General features: G+C 36.6%; 1 protein-coding gene and 1 pseudogene across 2 annotated transcripts; one reads left to right on the top strand and one right to left on the bottom strand.

Annotated features, from left to right (window-relative positions):
* Window positions 1-515: 515 nt before the first annotated feature.
* On the bottom strand, window positions 516-7,316 carry LOC119639032 (annotated as a pseudogene).
* Window positions 7,317-10,375: 3,059 nt separating this feature from the next.
* On the top strand, window positions 10,376-21,139 carry LOC119638927 (bromodomain and WD repeat-containing protein 3). 2 transcript variants are annotated; one of them, XM_038036042.1, is made up of 15 exons: window positions 10,376-10,503; window positions 10,716-10,774; window positions 10,863-10,892; window positions 11,415-11,474; window positions 12,839-13,085; window positions 13,158-13,965; window positions 14,023-14,119; window positions 14,174-14,488; window positions 14,551-16,518; window positions 16,578-16,837; window positions 16,902-17,087; window positions 17,156-17,432; window positions 17,931-19,127; window positions 19,194-19,416; window positions 19,485-21,139. In XM_038036042.1, the coding sequence occupies exons 1-15, from the start codon at window positions 10,461-10,463 to the stop codon at window positions 20,516-20,518; spliced, it is 6,804 nt and encodes a 2,267-aa protein (XP_037891970.1). In that variant the 5' UTR covers window positions 10,376-10,460; the 3' UTR covers window positions 20,519-21,139. The 2 variants fall into 2 exon arrangements, with proteins under 2 accessions (XP_037891970.1, XP_037891971.1); XM_038036043.1 differs by having other exon boundaries at window positions 10,377-10,503; window positions 16,905-17,087; window positions 19,485-21,138.
* The last annotated feature ends 936 nt before the right edge of the window (window positions 21,140-22,075 follow it).

The following is a 22,075-nucleotide window of genomic DNA, read 5'->3' as shown; positions in this document are numbered from 1 at the left end:
ATATCGTATCCTATGTACGTCTATAAAAAAAAAAAAACCTCTGAGGTATATCGGATAGCGATACCATCCACAGAAAAACAGACCCATTATCTGAGATGTAGCAGACCGATAACCTCCCAAGGAAAAGAGCCCCGTATCATTTGATTCCCTCCATTATGCTTTAATGTTTTTTAGTAAATCTAATGTGAAATTCTTCTCCTTTTAGTCAAAATACATTCTTCACGCATCATTTGCAAACAAATTTATTTTTGTTTTGTCGTTCCAAACTATATTTCTCCACTCTCGGGAGAAGCAAAGTTTTTCGTCTTCCGCAAATTAATTGTTCTAAGCAAAAGAACCTTCAGAGCTGGTCTTCTTGGTAAATTGTTACCTAATAAAGCTTGACGAACACTCCGGAGTGATATGACATTCCCATTCCCGCGTTCATAATCACACAGAAATCTGGCAGAAATTTTTTGTAAATTTTCTTTTTTTTTAAATGTTTTATTAATGCACATATTTTTATAATTCTTTGTTTAATGTCTTGCTAATTTAATTGCAAAATAAATGCTAACAAAGAATAAGACGATAATGGCCAGTTTCCTAATATTAGCTCAATTAACACCTTTAACCGAACGCAAGACGTCACTATTGTATATAACTGCCTTTGTTTGCTCATCAAAATTACCGTAATATTTGTTAAGTATGGTCCGTAAATTGGCCTTAAGATCAGAAATTTTTTCAGGAAAATATGTTGCTGCACAACCGTCAGGACATATGGGTACTAACAAAGGCATTATTTATTTTGATACCGAGTCATAGTTTCCATTTATATGTAGATATATTTCAACTGTATTGTTGATATACATGTGCATGTTGAAATATTTCACTATAAGTGAAGCGTGAACACTTACCTAATCAAACATTTATTAGAAAATTCCAAATGTTGCGATATCTAAAGCACATGGCTCCTTTGTTAAAAGAGCCATGAAAGTCTACCTTCAGAGCAATATATTACATAGCAAGAGAGTCATAATATCTTCTTCCAACCGAACATAAGCGTTCTCTAGGCAAGTAAACTTCGTCGACAGGTAAGAGGGTGCACTGTTAGTTCAATGAATACAGACTCACGGATCCCCTATTCCAGGACTCGAACCATTACCCTATAATAATGTTTACGGGAAATCTATAAGCCAAATTTTAAATTAACATCTGTCAGTCATGCAACCAACGATTTAAATATGTCCACACTTCTGTCCGTCGATCTGGTGGTGTTTGTCCACGTATCTCCACATTTAACCTACAAGCTGACATATTTTCATTAAATCGTCCACACTGAGACAGTTTGGTCCAGCATCGAATGATTTATATCGTACCATTTCCAAAGTCGCTTGGTTACTTTGAAAAAGTAACCTCTCAGCAAAAACAAGTGCATGGTTTAGGTGATCATATCTCATAAAGGAAAAGATTGAAGCATGATGAGTTTTTGTCACTTAATCCTATCTACAGTAAAGTGGGACCACGTCGGTTCATGGGCGAGAATCCATCACCATATTCTTTGTGATAAGTCAGTAAATGGACAAAATTCTTAAGAATTTTTCATTTCTTAACTTTGAATAGTAGAAGGCAAAGTGGTGTAGAGTATGGAATGGTCGGTCTTGTCCGTCTTTAATGTTTCAATTTTTTGTTTTTTTTACTACTTGCGTTTATCTAATGACTTTATTCAATTAGGCGAAATTAAATTTTTTGTCGTTCATACCTGTTTGACATTGAGCTGACGTCAAAGGAGGAGAAAGGAAGAAAATTTTTGCATTTGCAACCTTTAAGCAAAGCGTCCTTCGGGAACTAGTCGGATTCGCTGCTTACATAGTGAAAAGAACTTGCTCCAAGGATAGGAATTTCAACAAAGCTACTTCACGTTGTTTCACGGCCTTTCAGTTTGTACCTCCTATTCTTTCATCCTTTTGCTAGAGCCTTTGTCTTATCCACCCGCATTGTCGGATATTTATTAGCGAGTTGGTTATGGTAATTCGCGTTACTCTCTAAAACAGCAGTGCTGTTATAACACCCCCCAAACGAAGTTTAGTCAATGACAGCTTTACAAATCCATTCAACCTAAAAACAATTCTATCAATTACTATCCATAAGTTATCGTCTATTTCAATTTCAAGAAAAGATACATCTCACACTGCATTCATTAAAATTTATTTTATGGGAAAATTTAACAACAATTAAATTCAATTAATTGAAATGGATTTCAAAATATTCCCTAGAAGTTGCAATAGCGTTTAGTAAAACGACTTGTGAGTAATAATTGTGGCATTTAGTGATTTATGGATAAGTTTACGTAAAGGGCTCTTCACTTTTCAAGGTTATAAAGCGAGTGTCAACAAATGCTCTTTCTTAATCGTTTAAACTTGATTGTATTCAAGACGAAGGCTCCAAATGTTTCATTTACTTTCTAATACTAACGAAAAGTTTCTTCTTTCGAGACAAATTTATAGAGCAAGAAACACTCGTAGGCACGTTTTCTAATTAAGCATTAGGTCGAACATTGACAGTGTTGGAGAACCAGAGAAAAAGAGAGACAAAAAGAATTGAAAACGATCTGCATACCAACTTTTATTCTCTTCCAAGATGCTTTTTTCATTTGTTTCCCACTGAAGTCTTGTTGAGAGTTTATATCATATACATGCATATCCGCAGCCGATGGTTGGCAAAGTGGTCGCAATGCTCGGTTTTTGCATCCCAAGCATTGTATTCCAATTTGTTTTCCTGACATGGTTATAAATTGACACACTATTGTTTTCATTGGCTTTCTTTTAAAATTGAACTTATGGCAATGGCGTGGACATAAGAAGCTAGGTAAACATAACTATTCTCTGAAATGCTGCCATCATTTAATTTAGTATTTACAAAGCCAACCAGAGATACGCTTATTTTATGTAATACACCGAACAACATTCAAATTCGAAATAGAAATCGGGCAGTTAACCCTCGAAGAGCTCTAATCAATTTGCTTGTCCACTAAAGATCGCCAGTAAGAATTTCATGAAAATATGACCATTGAATGATCAGTGAAAAGCACGAAACGTTGATTAGCCAGAAATGCTCTACCAGTCATCACACGATATGCAGGAAAAAGACTCGCCGTCGTGGTCAAATTTTAACGACGTGAAGCACGTAAGTTGTACTTGGTTTAAAAGCACAATCCCTTCTATTTAGTATTTCATAACATTTATTTCTTTTTTGAAGGTTCTCCTAATGACAGTTAAATTGTATCGTAAGAACATTAGACCACAATCCATTGGCATTATAACACCGTACATAAAACAAGTTAAACATTTGCGCAAACTTTCTTTTGATGCCGACGTAGCAATGCCTAAAATTGGTACTGTGGAGGAATTCCAAAGAGAGGTATAACTATCGTAAAATTTCACTAATGTTTGAATTAATACTAATGTTGATTTCGCTTGGTTGTTTTTAGGAACGCGATATAATATAAATCTCAACAGTGAAATCAAGCAAGGATCATATACCTGACGATATGCACCATGGATTAGGTTTCATCCGAAACGATAGATTAACCAAACTAGCAATCTCTCGACCTCGTTGTCTGCTTATGATATACGGCAACCCCGACGTATTCCATTCGGATCCTCATTGACGCAGAATTATAAAGTACTGCGTCGATAATGATGCCTACTTCGGTTGTGATTTGCCGGCAAATTAAGGCGCTAAAGGAGCTATAAGCTTATTATAAAAAGCTGCCACTTTAGAAGCGGACGATCGGTCCATACAACAAGTTTTGGTGCTTTAATATAAAAATCCAAACTCTTTTTGAAATCATCTAAAATGTTTTTAGAATTTGTCTAAATCTAATATTAAAACTCGACGTGAAGACCGCAATGAAAAAGAAATGTATCAGAAGATGTTGGGTCCACCTAAAAATAGCGAAATTCCAGATCGAAAGCATATAAAATCTTATTAAACTGTCTTAAACAGTCTTAAACAGTCTTAAACACTTGTAAACACTTTGAAGAAATAGCGAAATTCCAGATCAAAAGTATATAAAATCTTATTAAAATTGGGCGCGTAGTTAAACCATCCGGATTGCTAGGTTTTTCCGAATCAATTTGCTCCTGAATGTTTTCTTGCTTATGTGGCCACAATTTACGAGCCATCATACGTGTCTTTTGCAACAATTGACCGCCAGACATTAGAGCCATATACATTTGATAGGTATAAGCAAAAAGTAATATTTTGCTTTTCTTATTCACTTCTTCCAAATGTTCTAAATATTTTTTGACGGCTCGTCGCTATTTGTAGGTGTCCCGCCAATTTTCACCAAGAAAGTAGTCGAAATCCTTCTCAAATTCTGTTTACGCGCCACACAATTTCTTATTTGTATTTACTTTGTGTTGATATTTTTATTATATTATCCATCGTGACGAGTCTATTTAGCAAAATAAATTTGCTTTCTTCGTTAGGAGCGGAAATATTCTCCTATCGACTCAAATCTTCTATTGCAAATAAAGAAAGTATTTTTCGATCCAGGTCATTATCGGATTATTGTACACGATTACATGGTGTTTCCCTACCTTTTTCGACAGTTACGAAACCTATGGATAATAAACGTAAGTGTTTGCTTGACTTTAGATCAGCTAGAAAGTACCGAGCTTTGTTTAATGTTTCATTTAGATAAAGTTCTCATTGGTCGAGAGTATGGCGGACCAGTGCCCAGAAAACTTTTGTTTTCCGCCAGCTTGCACATTAAAACTAAACTTTTTCGTCGCTCAGTGGACTATCTTTCATCTGTGCATTGCGTGCTACTTGCTTGCACGGACAGCGACTTTATTACAGGAGCCGACGATTTACTCGTAAAGATATGTTGATGGACACCTAAGCTACGCTTCATAAACACTAATCCTGATGGGTCAATAACTTCCTGGAAAATCGTCAACTTCTCGTTGGTATAAAGTCACCTTTACTTCAAAGGCAATCTAGTCTCATGAAAAGTTACGTGCCTATCAAGCTAAATGACGCGCATTTCCTTTCCGCTCGGTAGACGGTTTTACTAGAGAAATATAACTAGGGTATTCTGTCATATATCAATTGTATAAGCACATCGTGTTAGTTGTATAAACAAAAATACAAAAATACCATAATCAGAAATCTAATTGTCTCCACAAATTGAGAAACGAGTAACAACCCAATTTTTAAACAGAAGAAGAGTCCACTGTCATAAAATATTCAGCATTAGTCGTGATTCCCATATTCAAATTTGATTTTTTTTTTTCTATATAATTGGCGAGTATTGGATTTGATATTGACTGCTTCGATTGAGTACTGCAGTAACCGAAGTGGGGTCAAATCTTCATTTTGCTGCACACATTTGCATTACCGAGCGAAATGAGCTGATGTTTCCATAAAGACAAAACAAAATCGTATATTTCCCAACATGATTTTATTATTATTATTATTATTTTAATTTTAGACTAATGAATTGAATTCTTAGACTAAAAAAAGAGACATTGAGCACTAGCAACACAGGCTATCGGCTCTAATTTAAAAAAATGGATATTAGATAATAAGCTTAGTAGTATTAATAAAGTAAAATATTGAATTGATATTCTGTTCTGAAGTTGATTGTAGAATGTACAAAGGGTTAATCGTTCCAAATGCAATACTTCTAGCCAAGGAAAAGTTGAGGCAGTCGCAGAGAATGTGCTTTAAAGAGTTTGTCCACAACAGCAGATTGGGGGAGATTTCGTTTTAATATTAAAGACTATTAATTTAATATAGTATATTAATATAATATTATATAAATGTAATAACAAAAATTAAATATGGTCACAAAAAGTAAAAACGTCTTTCGCTCAGAAAAGTTTCATTTTAAAAGAAATTATTCTCTTGATTAATGTTTACGTAAACCAAGTGTCCGATCATTTGGCGATTACATCACTGCCCTGTTCGTAACGTTGTAATATAAAAAGCAACAGAATGTGTGGAGTGAATTTAACAATCAGATATACTGAAAAGTTGTTTCAAACCGAGCCTAATAAAAGCTCCACGAAACTTGAAAAATTTAAGCAACTGATTTTCCACGTCGTCCTTTCTTAATCCAAACTCAAAATATTGCTATTCTGTACGCAATTTTTTTTTTTTGGTATAAACCAGTAAGGACAATGGATAAGGCCTTTAAATTGAGACGACTATACGCCAGTCACGAGAAATGTAGAAGTTTTTCTGATAGTTCATAAGGTTGAGAGGAGCAGTTTGGATGAATTTCAGCAAAAAATCAGGGAATGGGACGTTTGGTAGAAGAAGATCTCCTTTGATAACAATCAAAGATGATAGTTAGGACAGTACCGTCAACCTCCGGATTAAATTCCCAGACAAGTACAAGCTTATCTGTTTATTTGTATAATATAGATAGTAAGAGAAAAAAGAGTTTAAAAAACCAGCAAGTTTGATAAGGCAGTCAACTGTATGAGATATGAGTAATTGCTAGCACGATAAATTTCATATAAGTTAAAAAAGTAGAAAGGGTATCTAAAGATGTTGACCTTTCTGCATTCAAAAATTAGATGCTCAGCTGACTCTGCAGTGTTGCATTCATCGCAGATGTTAGGTGGGATTGCCTTAATCATTTCTAACTAAACGTTATCATATACTCTTTTTTTTTTTTTTTGGTATGTTGAAAAGAGATGGACTAAGCCAATAGATTTGTGGCTTATATGTCCAAATAATAAATTGTTGTAACTTTAATCACGATTATGTATAAAACGTAACAAAAAAAGAGCGGCCGTAATAACTGGAGTGAGCATGTTAAAAGTAATTGTGTGTGTGTGTGTAAGTGTGCTTGTTGAGTTCTTGAAAGTCAGACAGTGTTGCAAACTTTGGCTGAAAACGAAAAGGAATGTTATGGTAATTGAAAATGATTGAACGCAAAAAAAAAAAAAGGAAAGAGGAAGAAAAAGAAAAATTCTAAAAGGATAAATTGGCTTTTCTAATAAAGCAAGTTAGTTCCCCGAGATGACGTACATTTTTTGCTGCAAAGAGATCGAGGAGACAGCCATATAACTTGAAGAAGCTAAAGGAATCTCATTATCATATACTCGATTGCTCATGAGTCTGTTGAGTTTTAGTTTCCCTTCTAAGTTTGCCATCCGGCAGGCATTCAAAGAATGAATCTTAGAAAAAAGATTATCATTACTTCACTTCTATTCTTGAATGATGTTTTCCGAATTAGACAAAGAACATCGCTGCGAGGATATTTATGCAAAAAGGAGTTTAACATTAAATTAAGCCCCATGCGCATACATACCAGCCATTTTATATAAACTGAAATCACTTCCATTTAGGATTTCTTTTACAGTTACAGTTGAGCTTGATAATAATTGCTTTTCAATTTGATTTTATATAAATTTTTCATAAACTTCTCATTTTTAAACTTTTCAATTACTTTTTCTAATTTTTTATCGCAATTTTTAACTTTGTCAAACTTCTCTTCGCACTTGTGAAATGACTTTGATTTTTCGGTGGTTTATTCCTTTACGTCGTTTATAAAAAAGAATATGTTTAGAATATAGAGACCAGAGAGTTGCTTTCAATAAATGGTAGAAAATCACCGTAACAATTCTGTTAAATGGGAATAAATGAATAAAAGCATCGAAAAATATCACAGAATTTATTAGAAGCTAAATTAACAACCACTAAGCCGTTGAAACATTTTTAAGTATTTTGTTTATTTATGTGAATATTAACTACAGAGACAATGCGTCTTGCCCTGAACATTTTCGATTATCTTTTCATCGCTTGATTTTTCAGCGTCAGTATCATTATATGGTCATTCTCATTCTTATTTGATGAAACATCCCTATTGGAATTGGTAGAATTTTTGATATATCAATTCAATATATCAATATATCCAATAAATCAATTTCTATGAAAGTGAATGAAAGTTTACTCGTTTTATACTTGCAGGCCTTTAATATTTCATTTCAACCGAACATAACTTTTTTTATCAAAGAATTTTGCGCAGCAAGTAAGTGGATCGTCGCAAGTTCATATAGAGTAACTGAAAAGACAAACAATTCTAAAACAAAAATATGAACAAGACCGTATTGCTTTCCACAGTGCCCTGGCATGCACATCAAGTGGCTTTCTTCAAGGTTAGAATCGCTTAAAATAACATAGAGACCCGTTATGTGTCTTTGTGTTTGATTAGCATCAACGCCGATTTGCTATTGGAGAAGATAATGATTTTTTAGTGATCTGGATTTAGCAATCTGACATCAAAGTTGGCAATAAAGGTGGAAGACAGTTCTTCCAACCCTACGTATTTGCCTAGGAGTATCTCTGGATAAATGACTACCGATTACTAGACTGAATGTCCCAGAATTTATTGAACAGTGTTTGGCATATATTGAGAAGCCATTTTCTAGGCAATTTTAGCAAATATACAGCTCGAAGACATGTGTTAGGCAAATTGCTGTTATAATTAGCTATCCATTTGAGGATATTCAGATAAATTTTTGCATTTAGGTAGAGTCAAATTCCAAGCGAGAGTGGTAGTGACTTTGTTGCAAATGCGAAATGTTTTAGTTGAATACGAACTAAAAAGAAATAATTATGAAAATTGATTACTTTATATTGACGAAAAAACTCATTAGTATTTGACGCATTTTTAAGCACTAAATCATGTTAGCGTGAAGGCGTTGTCCTGGTGGATGCAGATTAACATCGTACCCTTCTAGCATGTTTGTTACTTTAGCGTCTTCGGTTTTTCCAATTCTCAGTATTACTTGCACCTTCAAACGCTGTAGTAATTCACAAACTGTAATTTACGTACGCGTGTAACATTGCAACTGACCACCCGATCTAATGACTTTCATGTTCAACCTTCCATACCATCCATTTTTAGAAGACAGTTATGGGGCTGATGAGAAATAGTTTACGCTTCAAAAAAAAAAAAGGATTTAAGTTTTGCCAGAAGAAGCTCTTGCAAACAAATTTGCCTGCAAAATCTTTCAGCTGTTACGAAAAATATATATATTTTTTTTGATTAAAGTTGCCATCACGTTAATAAGAGGCTATCTCGGATTAAATTTCAGGCATTTCTAGAGAAATCGAGGGAAATCTTGACTAAAATATTTACTGCGATCAGTTTATTTCTCGAAATTTATTCAAATTGGGACAAAGAGTCCATTATTGCATGTAAAATTAACATTATATCGAACGAATGTTAATTCGAACCTAAAGCCCACGTTTTACGAAAAGTTTTTAAACTAAAGTGTCATATAGAACAACGCAATTTAAGGTTATATGTAACATAAATCGAAAAAATGTTGTATTGAAGCCTTGTTATGAGATACCCTGAAATAGTGTAAATCAATACAATGCGGACCATGTTTTTATTTTATATCTTTAAATTTCCTTTCTAACATGAATGAAAAGGGCAAGAGTTTATTTAAAAAAAAATACGAAATACAATAAAATATAATAAAGTGCAAATATTAAAAATTTACTCAAAAGTTATTGATGATGACCACAAAATTAAGTTTCATCAAAAATTACAACTAATATTTCATTCTTCTCTTGAAGCTGGTTGAAACAGATCTTCCAGATCCCAACAAGTTCACCGCCAGCCCTTACTAGCGACGAAGTAGAAATAGAAACAAAAATCAATTGAAAAATTGTTTATTCGGTATTTTCCAACTTCTTCTTCTTCTGCGAGTCAGCAAATCAACAACCGATGATTTACTGTGTTGAGTTTTTAGAAATGTCGTATCGAAGTAGCGTTAAAAGTTTGCGTTCTGTTGTAACGAAACCGTGCTTTGTAAGTTCCACGTTATTTTTTTTACAATGTTTTTGGACCAGAAATACTTTCCAAAGCAATTACGGCACAATTTATTGCGATAATATAGCCATAACGTGTAAAGAATTTATAGTTTAATAAAACTTCCCTGGGAAACATGAGAGTTCGTTTCCGAATCTAAAGGCTTTATCGCTTTTTAATAATAACATTTTTAAGTGAATTATACAGAAATGTAGGCGCTTATTGTAAAAATCTTTTATATAAGGCTTCCAAATGTATATATTTTATGTTGATTCGCAAATAAAATAATAAAAATAAATTTAAAAAATTAATAGCACCAGTTATTTGATCCCAAGACAGCATTTAAGAAAGGCCTTAAATATGCGGCATCTAATATTGTTTCTACATTACATGGTAGTTTACTCACTTTCAAATCCTTTCCTTATTTATAATTTCCCCGCATTTACATTCAGCTAATCACAATTTCGGTGTGGGAATAAACATTTAGTTATGGCAACATTATTGAAAGAGAAGAAAAGAAAGAAATATTTTCAGCAAATTTTTCATACTGCCCGATATATGAAAAGGCAATAAAGTTAGAGTTTTTTTTACTGAAAAATCTGAATAAATGGAAGCAATTACAAGTGAAACATGAAATATGGATGGCAAATATCAATTATCAGAATCTGTAGTGACTTCAGGTAAATGGATAAAGGCATATATTGTCAATAAAGTTGTGAAGGGCCAAGCGAATTTAGTGCAGCCAATTTATGTGAGACATTAGTTGTAAACGAAAGAAATAGTTTATAATTTGTAGAAAGTTTGAATTTTATGCAAATTCTTGTAAAATATCAAGTAAAGTCTTCTATTAACATTACAATTATTATATATATTGGTGTCTTCATGGTTGCAGAATTATATTTTTTGATATGCAAGTTTCTGGCTGCTGGTCCCCTGCAGAAAACTGCTGAGGTAAACTCATATTCTTCATTAAAAACCTATAGAAAATTGTTGTTTACATTTGAAAACACCAGAATTAATCTGTTAACTCTTCTTTTAGGTGCTGATCCGTGAGCTGGAAGAAAAGAAAGTAAGTAGCATGTATTTGAAGCAACAGCTCGTATGTTAGAACTTTTACATCGAAATTAGTGGAGTTTATGGAATTATTATTTTGTAAATAGAGATTTTAATTTGGCGGTTAAGAGTTTTTCGTAATATTTTGATTTGTTGTTGTTTTTGTAAATAGTTGTGTAGCCGTCCGCAAACAACATGCGCTTATGGCAATGTTAAGAACTATACTGACAAACGAATCTAAAATATATCAACTATAGTGTGTTTTTCTGTGTTTTTGGCTATTGTCGGCATGTATAATGGTAATGGTTGACAACAACCAACCAAAACTAAAGTTAATTTTGAAGGGGCCTGATCTGTGTGCTGTCACTATCTTTCATATAGCACGTGTTAAGAAATCGCCAAACTTAATTAATTAATTGAGGATAGAGAAAGGAGATTGAGGGCTATAAAAATTTCTCCATTTTGATTATAAGGTAGTGGCAACTTGATTAATTCCCTATCTTTTCAAATTAATATATTCAGTTTGTTTATTTCGTAGGTGCTACCAAAACGTACCGATTGGTTGGGCAACGAATATGATCAGACTTTAGCTGAATTGGTGAGTAAGCCATTATGTCAATTGTTTTTGTTATTCAGAGCCTTCTTATTGAAAGATGATAATTGGATAAATAATTGTGTGTTACATAAACGCATGCATTATTTCTTTGCGTTTGATAGATATTCTCCTAATTTTTGTTTGTTGCATTAATTCTTTTCGGCAGAAGTTTGCGTTCTAAAGTTTATTATTTTTCATATTTCATTGTTCGGCTTTCATATTTGTTCCCATTACTGTTGATATGAAGACGCCATGTTGTCTAACTACAGATACATAGACATGTATACGCATGCATGACTGCATTTAATAAATTTGGCGATTCTTGTTCATATTTAGCATTAAATTATTAATTAAAAAAAACACAAATTATTTAATTTATTATTGCAATTATTTAAATTTCATTTAATTGCTTCAACTTTATCTAATTATTCAAACATATATATTAAAATTGTCCGAGTTGGTTAAATTGCATTTTTAAATAATTATAGATATATTGCTTTTCATTGATTAAAAAATTCTTTTTGGTCCTTGATTTTAACAAATAAAGAAAAAATCTTTATTCGTGGTATTTACGATAATCGAGTCTAATGCTTGCCAGGGTTGCCGTAGGACACTTTTAATTTTTTACAGAAAAATGGTAACTCTGCGCAAATAAAAAACATGCCACAGCCTTGCTAGGACAATATTTTTATGCCTAAGAGTATATTAAATTTGTCAAATGTTTAGAATTGTTAGTATAATATGTGTAACAAGACGTATATATGGAACTTTGTTTACAAAGGTCATGCACTTTGAATATAGATTCTTAATACATTCGCATAAATAATAGAATATTTTTATAAAATGTGACACTTGAAGACATTTTTCACACACTTATCAGATTAAATATCTCTAGTAATGCCTGCAAAATGGAGTTTGCTTCACTATAGTACGTGCGTTATTTGAGTACTTTATGCCAATCATGTTACATCTTCTTTAATGCGGATTAGAATGGTAAACTCAAGGCTTTTTTGATTCGATTTATAGCAGGTTTAGGAAAGATTTTATTCTTGTTTTAAATATTACTACCTTCATTGTTCGTAACTTACTAGATATGCTTACCTATATAATATAAGTGGGCGATGTTCTTTACACGCTTATCTGAGATGTTCCTGCCCAATTAGAGCAAAAATTGGTGAATTTTTCTCTTTACTTTCCCTCAACAATAAAACGAACCTAAAACCAGTAAGTGTCGGGCATCGAAAGATTCGGTTTAAGCCGAACAATTTCTTGTTTGTATGTAGTTTGTGTTGATGTCGTTATTAAATTATCCATCGTGACAAGATTATTTGTTCGCATCAGCAAAATTAGTTTCTTTTCTTCTTTAGGAGCGGAAATATTCTCACATCGACTCAAATCATCTATTGCAAATATGTTGTCGTATTGGACCAATTTTGGACAAGGAGCTAGCACCAAGTGTTCCTGGCTTGATGTCATTATTGGGTAGCGGACGTCAAAGCTTATTGCGAACGAAAGAAAGTATTTTTCGATCCAGATCATTATTGGATTATTGTACACGATTACATGGTGTTTCCCTGCCAGATTCGACAGTTACTAAACCCGTGCATAATATTCGTAAGTATTTGCATGTTTTCTTGGCTTTAGATCAGCTTGAATGTGCTGGGCTTTGTTTAATATTTCATTTAGAAAAAGTTCTCATTGGTCGAGAGTATGGCGGACCAGTGCGCAGAAAACTTTTGGTTCCCACCGGTTTGTATAGTAAAACTAAACTTTTGCGTCGCACGGTAGGCCATCTTTCATCGGTGTATTGCGTGCTGTTTGATCGCACGGGCCGCTATATTATTACAGGAGCCGACGATTTGCTCATAAAGATATGGTCTGCTGTTGATGGACGCCTATTGGCTACGTTACGTGGTGCGTCTGCGGAAATTACTGATATAGCCATAAATTTGGACAACACTATGTTGGCGGCGGGTTCTCTCGATCGTATATTACGAGTTTGGGATTTACAAACGACTTCTCCTATTGCCGTGCTTTCAGCCCATACTGGCATGATCACGTCAGTGAATTTTTGCCCATCGCCTCGAGCAGATCTTAAGTATTTGGTAACTACTAGTACTGATGGATCGATAGCTTTCTGGCAATATTCAACACCTCGTGGGCAAAAAATCACTTTTGCTCCAAAGCCTATCCAGTATCATGAAAAGTTACGTCCTGGTCAAGCACAAATGATGTGTACTTCGTTTTCTCCGGGCGGTATGTTTTTGGCAGCTGGTTCGGCTGATCATCACGTACGTGTTTATTTAATGTCAGAAGATGGACCAAAACGTATTCTGGAAACTGAGGCCTACACAGATGCCGTGGATTCCGTTCAATGGTCGCATCGTGGTTTGCGTTTTATATCAGGCAGTAAAGATGGAACGGCACACATTTGGACCTTCGAATCCCAGCAGTGGAAAAGTGTGAAACTCTGTATGACCGAAAGATTGTCGAGGTATTTAACCCAAGTTAAAAGAAATTGGACAAACCACACATTCATTGCAAATTTCAGTTGCCCTGAACTTGAAGAAGGTAAAAAGCTCAAGGTAACCATGGTTGCCTGGGACTGCTCTGATAAATATGTTATAACCGCTGTTAACGATTTTACGGTAATCGTCCATTTGTTTCTTTGTTGGAATGCTTTTGAAACTTTAATATTACAGATAAAAATTTGGAATTCAAAGACTGCCCAATTGCACTGTGTTCTTCGCGGTCACAAGGACGAACTGTTTGTACTTGAATCTAATCCTAAAGATGAATACGTTTTACTCTCAGCTGGCCATGATGGGCAGGTTTTTTTATGGGACATAGAAAAAGGTGACTCTGTGGCTCATTTCGTTAACAATATCGATGGACAAGGTCATGGTGGTGTTTTTGATGCCAAGTGGTCGCCAGACGGTACAATGATCGCAGCTACAGATTCGCATGGGCATATATTGATTTTTGGCCTCGGCATTGGTCTTGATAAGTATAAAATCGTACGTACTGATGACAAATAATTTGACGGACTAGTCTCATTATTGTACTGCACTGTTTTTAGCTTCCTACCGAGCTATTTTTCCATACCGACTACAGACCACTACTGCGTGATGCCTCACATCATGTTGTGGATGAACAAACACAAATTATGCCCCATCTCATGCCACCGCCATTCTTGGTTGATTCCGATGGTAATCCACATCCTGCTAGATTTCAAAAATATGTTCCCGGAAGAGAAAATTGTAGCACCGATCAACTTATACCGAATCTTACGGTAGGAGCTGATGGTGTTGTTGTCGATGATAACGTGGGTCCTGGTGGTGGTAATTACTCCCACATTGATCGTTTAATTGCAGCTTTGGCCAATCGTCAAGGAAATGCGACAGCTTCTGGTGCAGCTCAGAATCAATCAGCCATCCCGCCTCCTGCAGCAGAAAGTCATTCCCAGCTAGATCGTATGATTGAAGCTTTGGCTAACCGTCAAGGTTATGATCAGGCCCCTGACTCGAATAATAGACCTTCTGGCAGTCGTTCATCGTTAACAGGAAATATTTTGGGCAATGGACAGCGCATTTTACCTTCGGATAGACGATCTTCTGATACCTCAAACGGTCAACCTCGTCAGGGAACTACTTGGGGTCGACCTCCAGAACAACAGCTTCCGACAAGTCAATTTAAATATGTTCGCCGTGTTTACGTAAGACCCATGAGATATCCTCAGTTGCAGCATTTGAAACAGACGGTTTACGCGGCCGGTCAATATGAGATGCAAGAATATAAAAGAGAAATGCGCCGACGTCCTATAATGATTAGTACTGCCAGCGTTGTTGCTTCGCAATCAGGTGTGGGGCGACCTCGAAATACGCGTTCGAATGGCGCGGGACGAGTAGGACGAAGACGTGGCGGTCGACCACCTGGTGGTCAAGCGCAACAGCAACAGTCACAGCCTGCATATCGCACCCGAGCAATGCGTGATCAAGAGGAAAATGCGCAGCCTGCGCCTCCACCAGTAGATTTGGAGGAGGACGAGGAAAGCAGTGGCTCATCTGGCGATACTAGCTATTCTAATGTAGAAGAAAATCTCGAAGAATCGTCTGAAGACTCGGACACCGAATCGTCTGACTATTCTGACTGGGTAGCTGACACACCGGGTCCAAATCTAGAACCTCCGAAACGTTCAAAACGCAAACCTTTATCTCGCCGTCGTACTGTTACTGATGACAGCAGCGATGAGACTACTGAACAAGCAACTACCTCGGCCAAAGCCGGACGACGCAATAAGCGAGTACTTATACCACCACCAGCACCAAATGGAGAGATACCTGAGCTCTATCGACCAGCGGAATGGTTGTCTGAAGTTATACCGCGGAAAACGCCTTATTATCCGCAAATGGGAGACGAAGTAGTTTACTTTCGTCAAGGACATCATCGTTACTTGGAGGCTGTGCGTCTCAAGAAGCTGTACAAAGTGTCACACAGTTCGGAGCCTTGGAATTTTCGTACTCTTCGGGATCGGGAAATGGTGCGTGTTATTGGCATTAAATATGAAATTCGCCCTCCGCGGTTGTGTTGCCTGAAACTCGCTATGATTGATGAGGACGGTAACATGACTGGTCCGACGTTCAAAATCAAATATCATGACATGCCAGATGTTTTGGATTTCCTAGTGCTGAGGCAAACGTTTGATTTGGCTGTGCAACGTAATTGGAATTTGGGTGATCGGTTCCGTTGCATGATTGGTGACGGTTGGTGGATAGGTCAAATAGAATCGCGTCATGCTCTATCTTCAGACTTTCCCGATTCGTACTTCATGTGTTTCCGAGTGCGTTGGGATAACGGGGAATATGAATATATGAGTCCATGGGATATGGAACCGATCGATGAAAATCGTTTACCGGATGAAGTAGGTGGTGCTTCAACGGTTTTGCCCGAAGAAATACGAGCAACTTTGTATCAACCGAAGTCAGAGGAATGGCATCGTGGTGATCGTGACGGTTCATGTCGTCGCATAATTAATGGATTGGAACAGGTAATTAAGATGACTCCAATTTTACAATAAACGGAAATAATTTACATTTCTACTTTTAGGTTATGCGTTTGTCAATAGCTGAGCCTTTTTTGGCTCCAGTGGATCTAAATATTTACCCCGATTACGCTTATCTGATTGAGTATCCCATTGATTTGACAACAATCAAATCAAGATTTGAAAATCATTTTTATAGACGCATCACTTCGGCACAATTTGATGTGCGTTATTTGGCCACAAATGCAGAAAAATACAATCGGAGGCATACAAACATAGTTAAGCATGCTCGTATTGTTACGGATTTATGTCTGCGTATTATCCGGTAAGTTCTTTTGAGAGAAGGAAAGCTTTTCGAGCCAATAAACGTAATTTTTTTTACATGCAAGTAGGGAACCGAATGATATTGATGTAGCGGCTGTGTATCATCAATTGGCTGATGTATACCATTCATCAGAATCTGAAAATGATAACGAATCAGATGTGGGGCCATCCACTAGTACTCCCTCGACTACCGCCGCCGCTGGGACGCCTACTGCTAGAGTTCGTGGTAGTATGTCAACTACCGCTAGGAGGTTGGTTAATTAGTTGCAAATTTGCGCTGCATTAAAGTTAGGATTAATAAGTAATATTTCCGTTTTAGAACATCAAATCGCATGCGGTCAGATGGGGACTGGCGAGCTGATTGTCGGCAATTGCTGGAAATGATGTGGCAGCGGCCGGACTCTTTGCCTTTCCGTGAACCTGTCGACACCATAGAATTTCCCGATTATTTGGAAATTGTCGCTACACCGATGGATTTGCGTACAGTCAAAGAAGATTTGTTGGGCGGCAATTACGCCGATCCACTGGATTTCGCCAAGGATGTACGCTTAATATTTCAAAATTCAAAGAATTACAACACCAACAAACGCTCGAGAGTGAGTTGGGTTTTTATTTCTTCAGAATATTAACTAATTTTAATTTGAGTTTCCTTTTGCATTCGGATCGTCATTTCATTTTGTGTACGGTTGCTGTGAAGCTTTTGCAGCAGCTTTCAAAATTGCTTTTCGTCTGTTTGTTTTTTTTTAGTATTTTTTATTGCTTATGATTCGTTTGCTTTCATTCTAAAAATTTTTATGCCGATTTCTCACCTCATTGTGCTGTTGTGCTTTCCATTTACTTTCCGACATGCTTCCCACAATCAATTAATCATGAACTTAATCTATTAATCATCCTTATTCACCTTAATAAACAAACAATCAATTGATCAATAATTATTCACCACAATGAATGACGATCATTTGTTAGGATTCAATGGCGGTAAGGTTTTGTTTGACATAAACACACATTCTTTGTCTCTTTCTGTCAAGTAGAAAATTTGTTAAACGGAATTATCTAAAAACTGTAATGTTCCTTAATTAATTCTTTGTTTGCAGATATATTCCATGACTCTCCGTTTGAGTGCTCTTTTTGAATCGCACATTAAAACGGTCGTAAGTAACTGGAAGGCTGCCCGGCGACGAGCTAGTAAGAACAAATCGCGTGGTGCAAATAACGGTCGAGGATCCAGCAGCAGTCCGAATAAACGTATCCCGAATGACCGTACTCGATCGTCGGGTAGACGTGGGCAAGCGCCTAAAAACACGAGAAGGGTAGTACGTAGTTCCGCTGAAGAGTCTTCTCACAATGAGGAAGATGATCAGCCCCGTGGTAGTATGCGACGTGGTCGTACCGCTCCTCCACGTGGTTCTGGGGGAGTAGCGAGCACTTCAAGTTCAAATCGTGTGACTTCATCGTCCACACATCGACGTTTTAATGCCGGAGACAATGATCAACCTGGTACTTCACGTTCCTCGAGACGTAAAAACGCATTGACCGAATTGCCAGATAACGATGACGACGATGACGATGAAGACATTACCGGTTCTTCCACGACGGAGGAAGATGATGATGACGTAGAAGATGACGACGAACCGAGTTCAAATGAAGAAAGTGTTACTGACAATAGTTTGTCGGAGGATTCGGAAGAAAGTTATATCCCGCAAAAAGAGCGAAAAAAACGGGGACGAAAACGACGCCATAAGTCGGCTCGTAAAAATAAACAGGGCACAAAACCTAAGCGCCGTCGTATTGAGGACGACTCGGATGAGGATTTTAATGTAGAAACACGTGGTAAACGTAAAAAATCTAGCAAAAGATCTGGTGGAGCAGATGTTGTACGTAATGCTAGTCGCAAAGGTGCAGGAACGGGCGGTTTATCACAAGCAGACGAAAGCACGCAAGATACCGTCACGCATATTACCCCCAAGAAAAAAGGTCGACCCCCGAAAGCATCCCGCAATAATGAAAATGGTCCTAGTACGAGCGCTAGCGCTTTGTTAATTCAGAGTCCATCCCGTACCACCAGGAACCAGGCTAGTTGCGCTGCATTAGCATCTGGGAATGGGCGGCGAGCCGCCGAAAATGATCACAGCTACCATTTGCCCATGCGCAATGGTCGTATTGCCGAGTCAGACACTGATTCTAGAGAGGTAGCTGTCCGTCCGACCAGAGCGAGTGTGAAAAGAGCTATTTTGGAATGGGCCCGTGGTAGTGATATTGATGACGACGATGGCACAGAAGAAGCCGAAGAGGTTAACTTTTAAAATAAAATATAATTAAAATATAAATAAATAATATATGCACACGTTTAACGTTAGATATTGCCAACACCGACACCCACGAAAGCTAACGGACCAACTGCTGCGAGTCGTGATGTCAATAGTTCCACTGGAAGTCGAACAGCCACCAGTGCGACAAGACAATTACGTACCAATCGCAACACTGTTGTGGAATCTGCGCACAATGAATCAGATGACGAGGATGACGATAGTGACAATGAGCCTTTAGCTACGAGCCAAGCGTCCCAATACAAGTCACAGGGTAAATTGAAATTGAATTTTAATTTGAAAAATTAGCCGATTGTTAAAGTTTTATTTCTTTCCTTTTAGGTAATTCGAAAAGTGGTAACGGACCGCATCCCACACATTTGCATAGACGTGATGTGCAAATGGCCCAGAACGGTAGATTGCCGACAGCACCGGTATTGCATATGACACGTTCACATGCTACTTCGACAACTACAAACGTCGCTTCTTCTTCTTCTATCGTCGCCGCTCCTTTAGCTGCACATGATCATAATTATTTGGGTGATCCAGGACCTTCAACATCTAGCGCTGCAATGCGTAATTCAAGAAGGGTCTTATCCCGCCATCAACGTAATGCCGATGAACTGGACTCAAGCTTAGATCCGCTTGAGGGTTCAATTATTTCACGCCTCATGAGGCGAACGCCTACATCAACGACGAACACTGCAAATGCGGCTCCTGTCACTACAATTAACCGCTCAAGAGTGGACACACCTATCAGTGGGATACCTTTACGACGAGGCCGCTCACGTTATAGTCAGGAGAATTCGCAGACTGAACCGTCGGCAGATGAAAATCTGCCAGACATTGAAGAAGAAGATGATGAAGACGATGTTGGAGCTTCAGATATAGGTATTGATGGCGGTTCTAGCGATGCTATCAATAACAGTGAATCAACTGACTCCGAAGACGATCAACCGCTTACTTCTTATGTACCCGCTTCAAAACGCAATGGTGGCCGCAGACCGGTCCAGAAAAAAAGACGAAATTCTGATCATTCGTTCGTATATGATGACGACGGCAGTGATGAATATCGTGGCAGACGGAAAAGAACACACAAAGGACGGAAACGTAAAGAAATCGGTGAAATTGGAATTAGGCGCAATCAACGTGGCTCGCGTAACCAAAAGCGTCCCCGTTATAACGAACTAAGCGACGATGAGGAATTACAAAGTAAAAAGACCGCACTTGCTTATACAACTACAGGCAACCGTATAGATGGTGATGATCCAAGTGCCAGCACCATAGACACTGATGATGATCAATTGGTAAGTGTCAGCAGTAGAGGACGTATACGTAAAATAACTGCCAAAGCGAGAGGGATTTTTAAGGAGTAAAGAATTCAATACTCCAGTGACTGTTTTTATGTAGAAAAAAATCGCATACATATACACATTAATTTATCCAAAAAGAATTATTATTATCATTTGTATTAATGACTCAAACACGGTAACCACATCTACAATAACACTCATGCTTATCTTCAATTTATTTTATGCATATTTCCTCTACATTTATTTAGTGTTAAACAATTAACGATTTTTCATGATCTTTTTTCTTTTCTATTCATTTCATCATCGTAATTTAATGTGAATTAGAATTTTCTTTTCATTCATTAATCCGTTCTTACATGAATTTATTTGTTTTATTATTATTATTAGTTTATAGCATATTTCTCAAACTCCGTTTATGCGAAAGAAAATATTGTTTAATTACTTTGGTGTTATGCGCGTTCGGGCGCATAAAAAATATTAAATATCAAATTAAATTGGAATTTCTTGTGAAATGCTTTTAGGATTTGTTCTTTAATTTTTTTATTTTTTATTTTGGATATCTGTCCTATATTTATCATACTCTATTTGCCAAGGGAGTATAATTTTCTTTGCAAATGCTAGCAGAATAAAGTTTATCCACTTTGATTCAAAACAAAAAAAAAACATCATTTAAAGCATTCAAAATATGATTTCCTTCTTAAGATGTAATTAATTGTAAACGCAAAACAAATACAACACAATTTCAATAAACAATAAATGTGTTTCTTTGTGTTTTAAATTTAAACAAAATAAAACTTATGCGTTTCATTTGCAATCAAGGAATAAATCCTTAGACAGTGAACGGCGGCATCGATTCCATCATGTCAGTTTATTATTTTAAAACCATGTACAAGAAAAGCTCTTGTGATGCTGGGACATGTCCTGGAGGCTATCATCCCGAAAAGTGACGAAAACATGAACCTCAACAGTAATAAACAGTAGCAATTATTAGCAAGAAATATATACAAAACACAACAGAAAAAATGCGGCCGTGCTAGCGAAAGCCGATATGTTAGGTGTAATTATAGATTGTTGAGTTGTTGAAAGTGAAAAAGTGTTGCAAATTTTGGCTGAAAACCAAAAAGGGGCGTTATAAAGATAAAATATGATTGAATGTAAAAAAAAATTGATCATGCATTGAAAAGATAAATTCGCTTTTCTAATAAAGCAAGTCAGTTCCGCTGGAAGACGTACATTTTTTGCTGCAAAGAGATCGAGGAGACCACCATACAACTTGAAGAAGCCAAAAGAACTCCTAATACCATCAACCCATTTAAAAATTAGATGCTCAGCACATTCGCTAATATTACAAACTTCACAAATATCACATGGTATGGCACGAACGATTTTTTAAATAGACTTTTACCATAAGCGTGACTACTCATGAGTCTATAAAAAACTTTGATTTCCCAGAAATTAAAGAAAGCTTCTGATAAGGGCTCAAAACGAAATGTGGGAAAGGCAATTGGCTATAACAAGTGTAATCTCTTTAAATTCATCACTTAGTTGTTGAGAGATGTGGTTACGAATTGCCCGTATTGCTTCATTGGGAGTGTATTTGATGGACGAGATTGGCCGATC

Source organism: Glossina fuscipes, unplaced genomic scaffold (genome assembly GCF_014805625.2).
Source record: "Glossina fuscipes isolate IAEA_lab_2018 unplaced genomic scaffold, Yale_Gfus_2 111, whole genome shotgun sequence".
Taxonomy (NCBI): Eukaryota; Metazoa; Arthropoda; class Insecta; order Diptera; family Glossinidae; genus Glossina; species Glossina fuscipes.
The sequence above is the reverse complement of the archived record's forward strand: the minus strand, read 5'-3'. Positions and strand labels throughout refer to the sequence as shown.

Coding starts and splice junctions, on each gene's coding strand:
- LOC119638927 (XM_038036042.1), top strand. CDS start 10,461: ATGGATGGCAAATATCAATTATCAGAATCTGTAGTGACTTCAG. Junction 13,966..14,022: donor ATGACCGAAAGATTGTCGAG/GTATTTAACCCA, acceptor TGCAAATTTCAG/TTGCCCTGAACTTGAAGAAG. Junction 14,120..14,173: donor CCGCTGTTAACGATTTTACG/GTAATCGTCCAT, acceptor TTAATATTACAG/ATAAAAATTTGGAATTCAAA.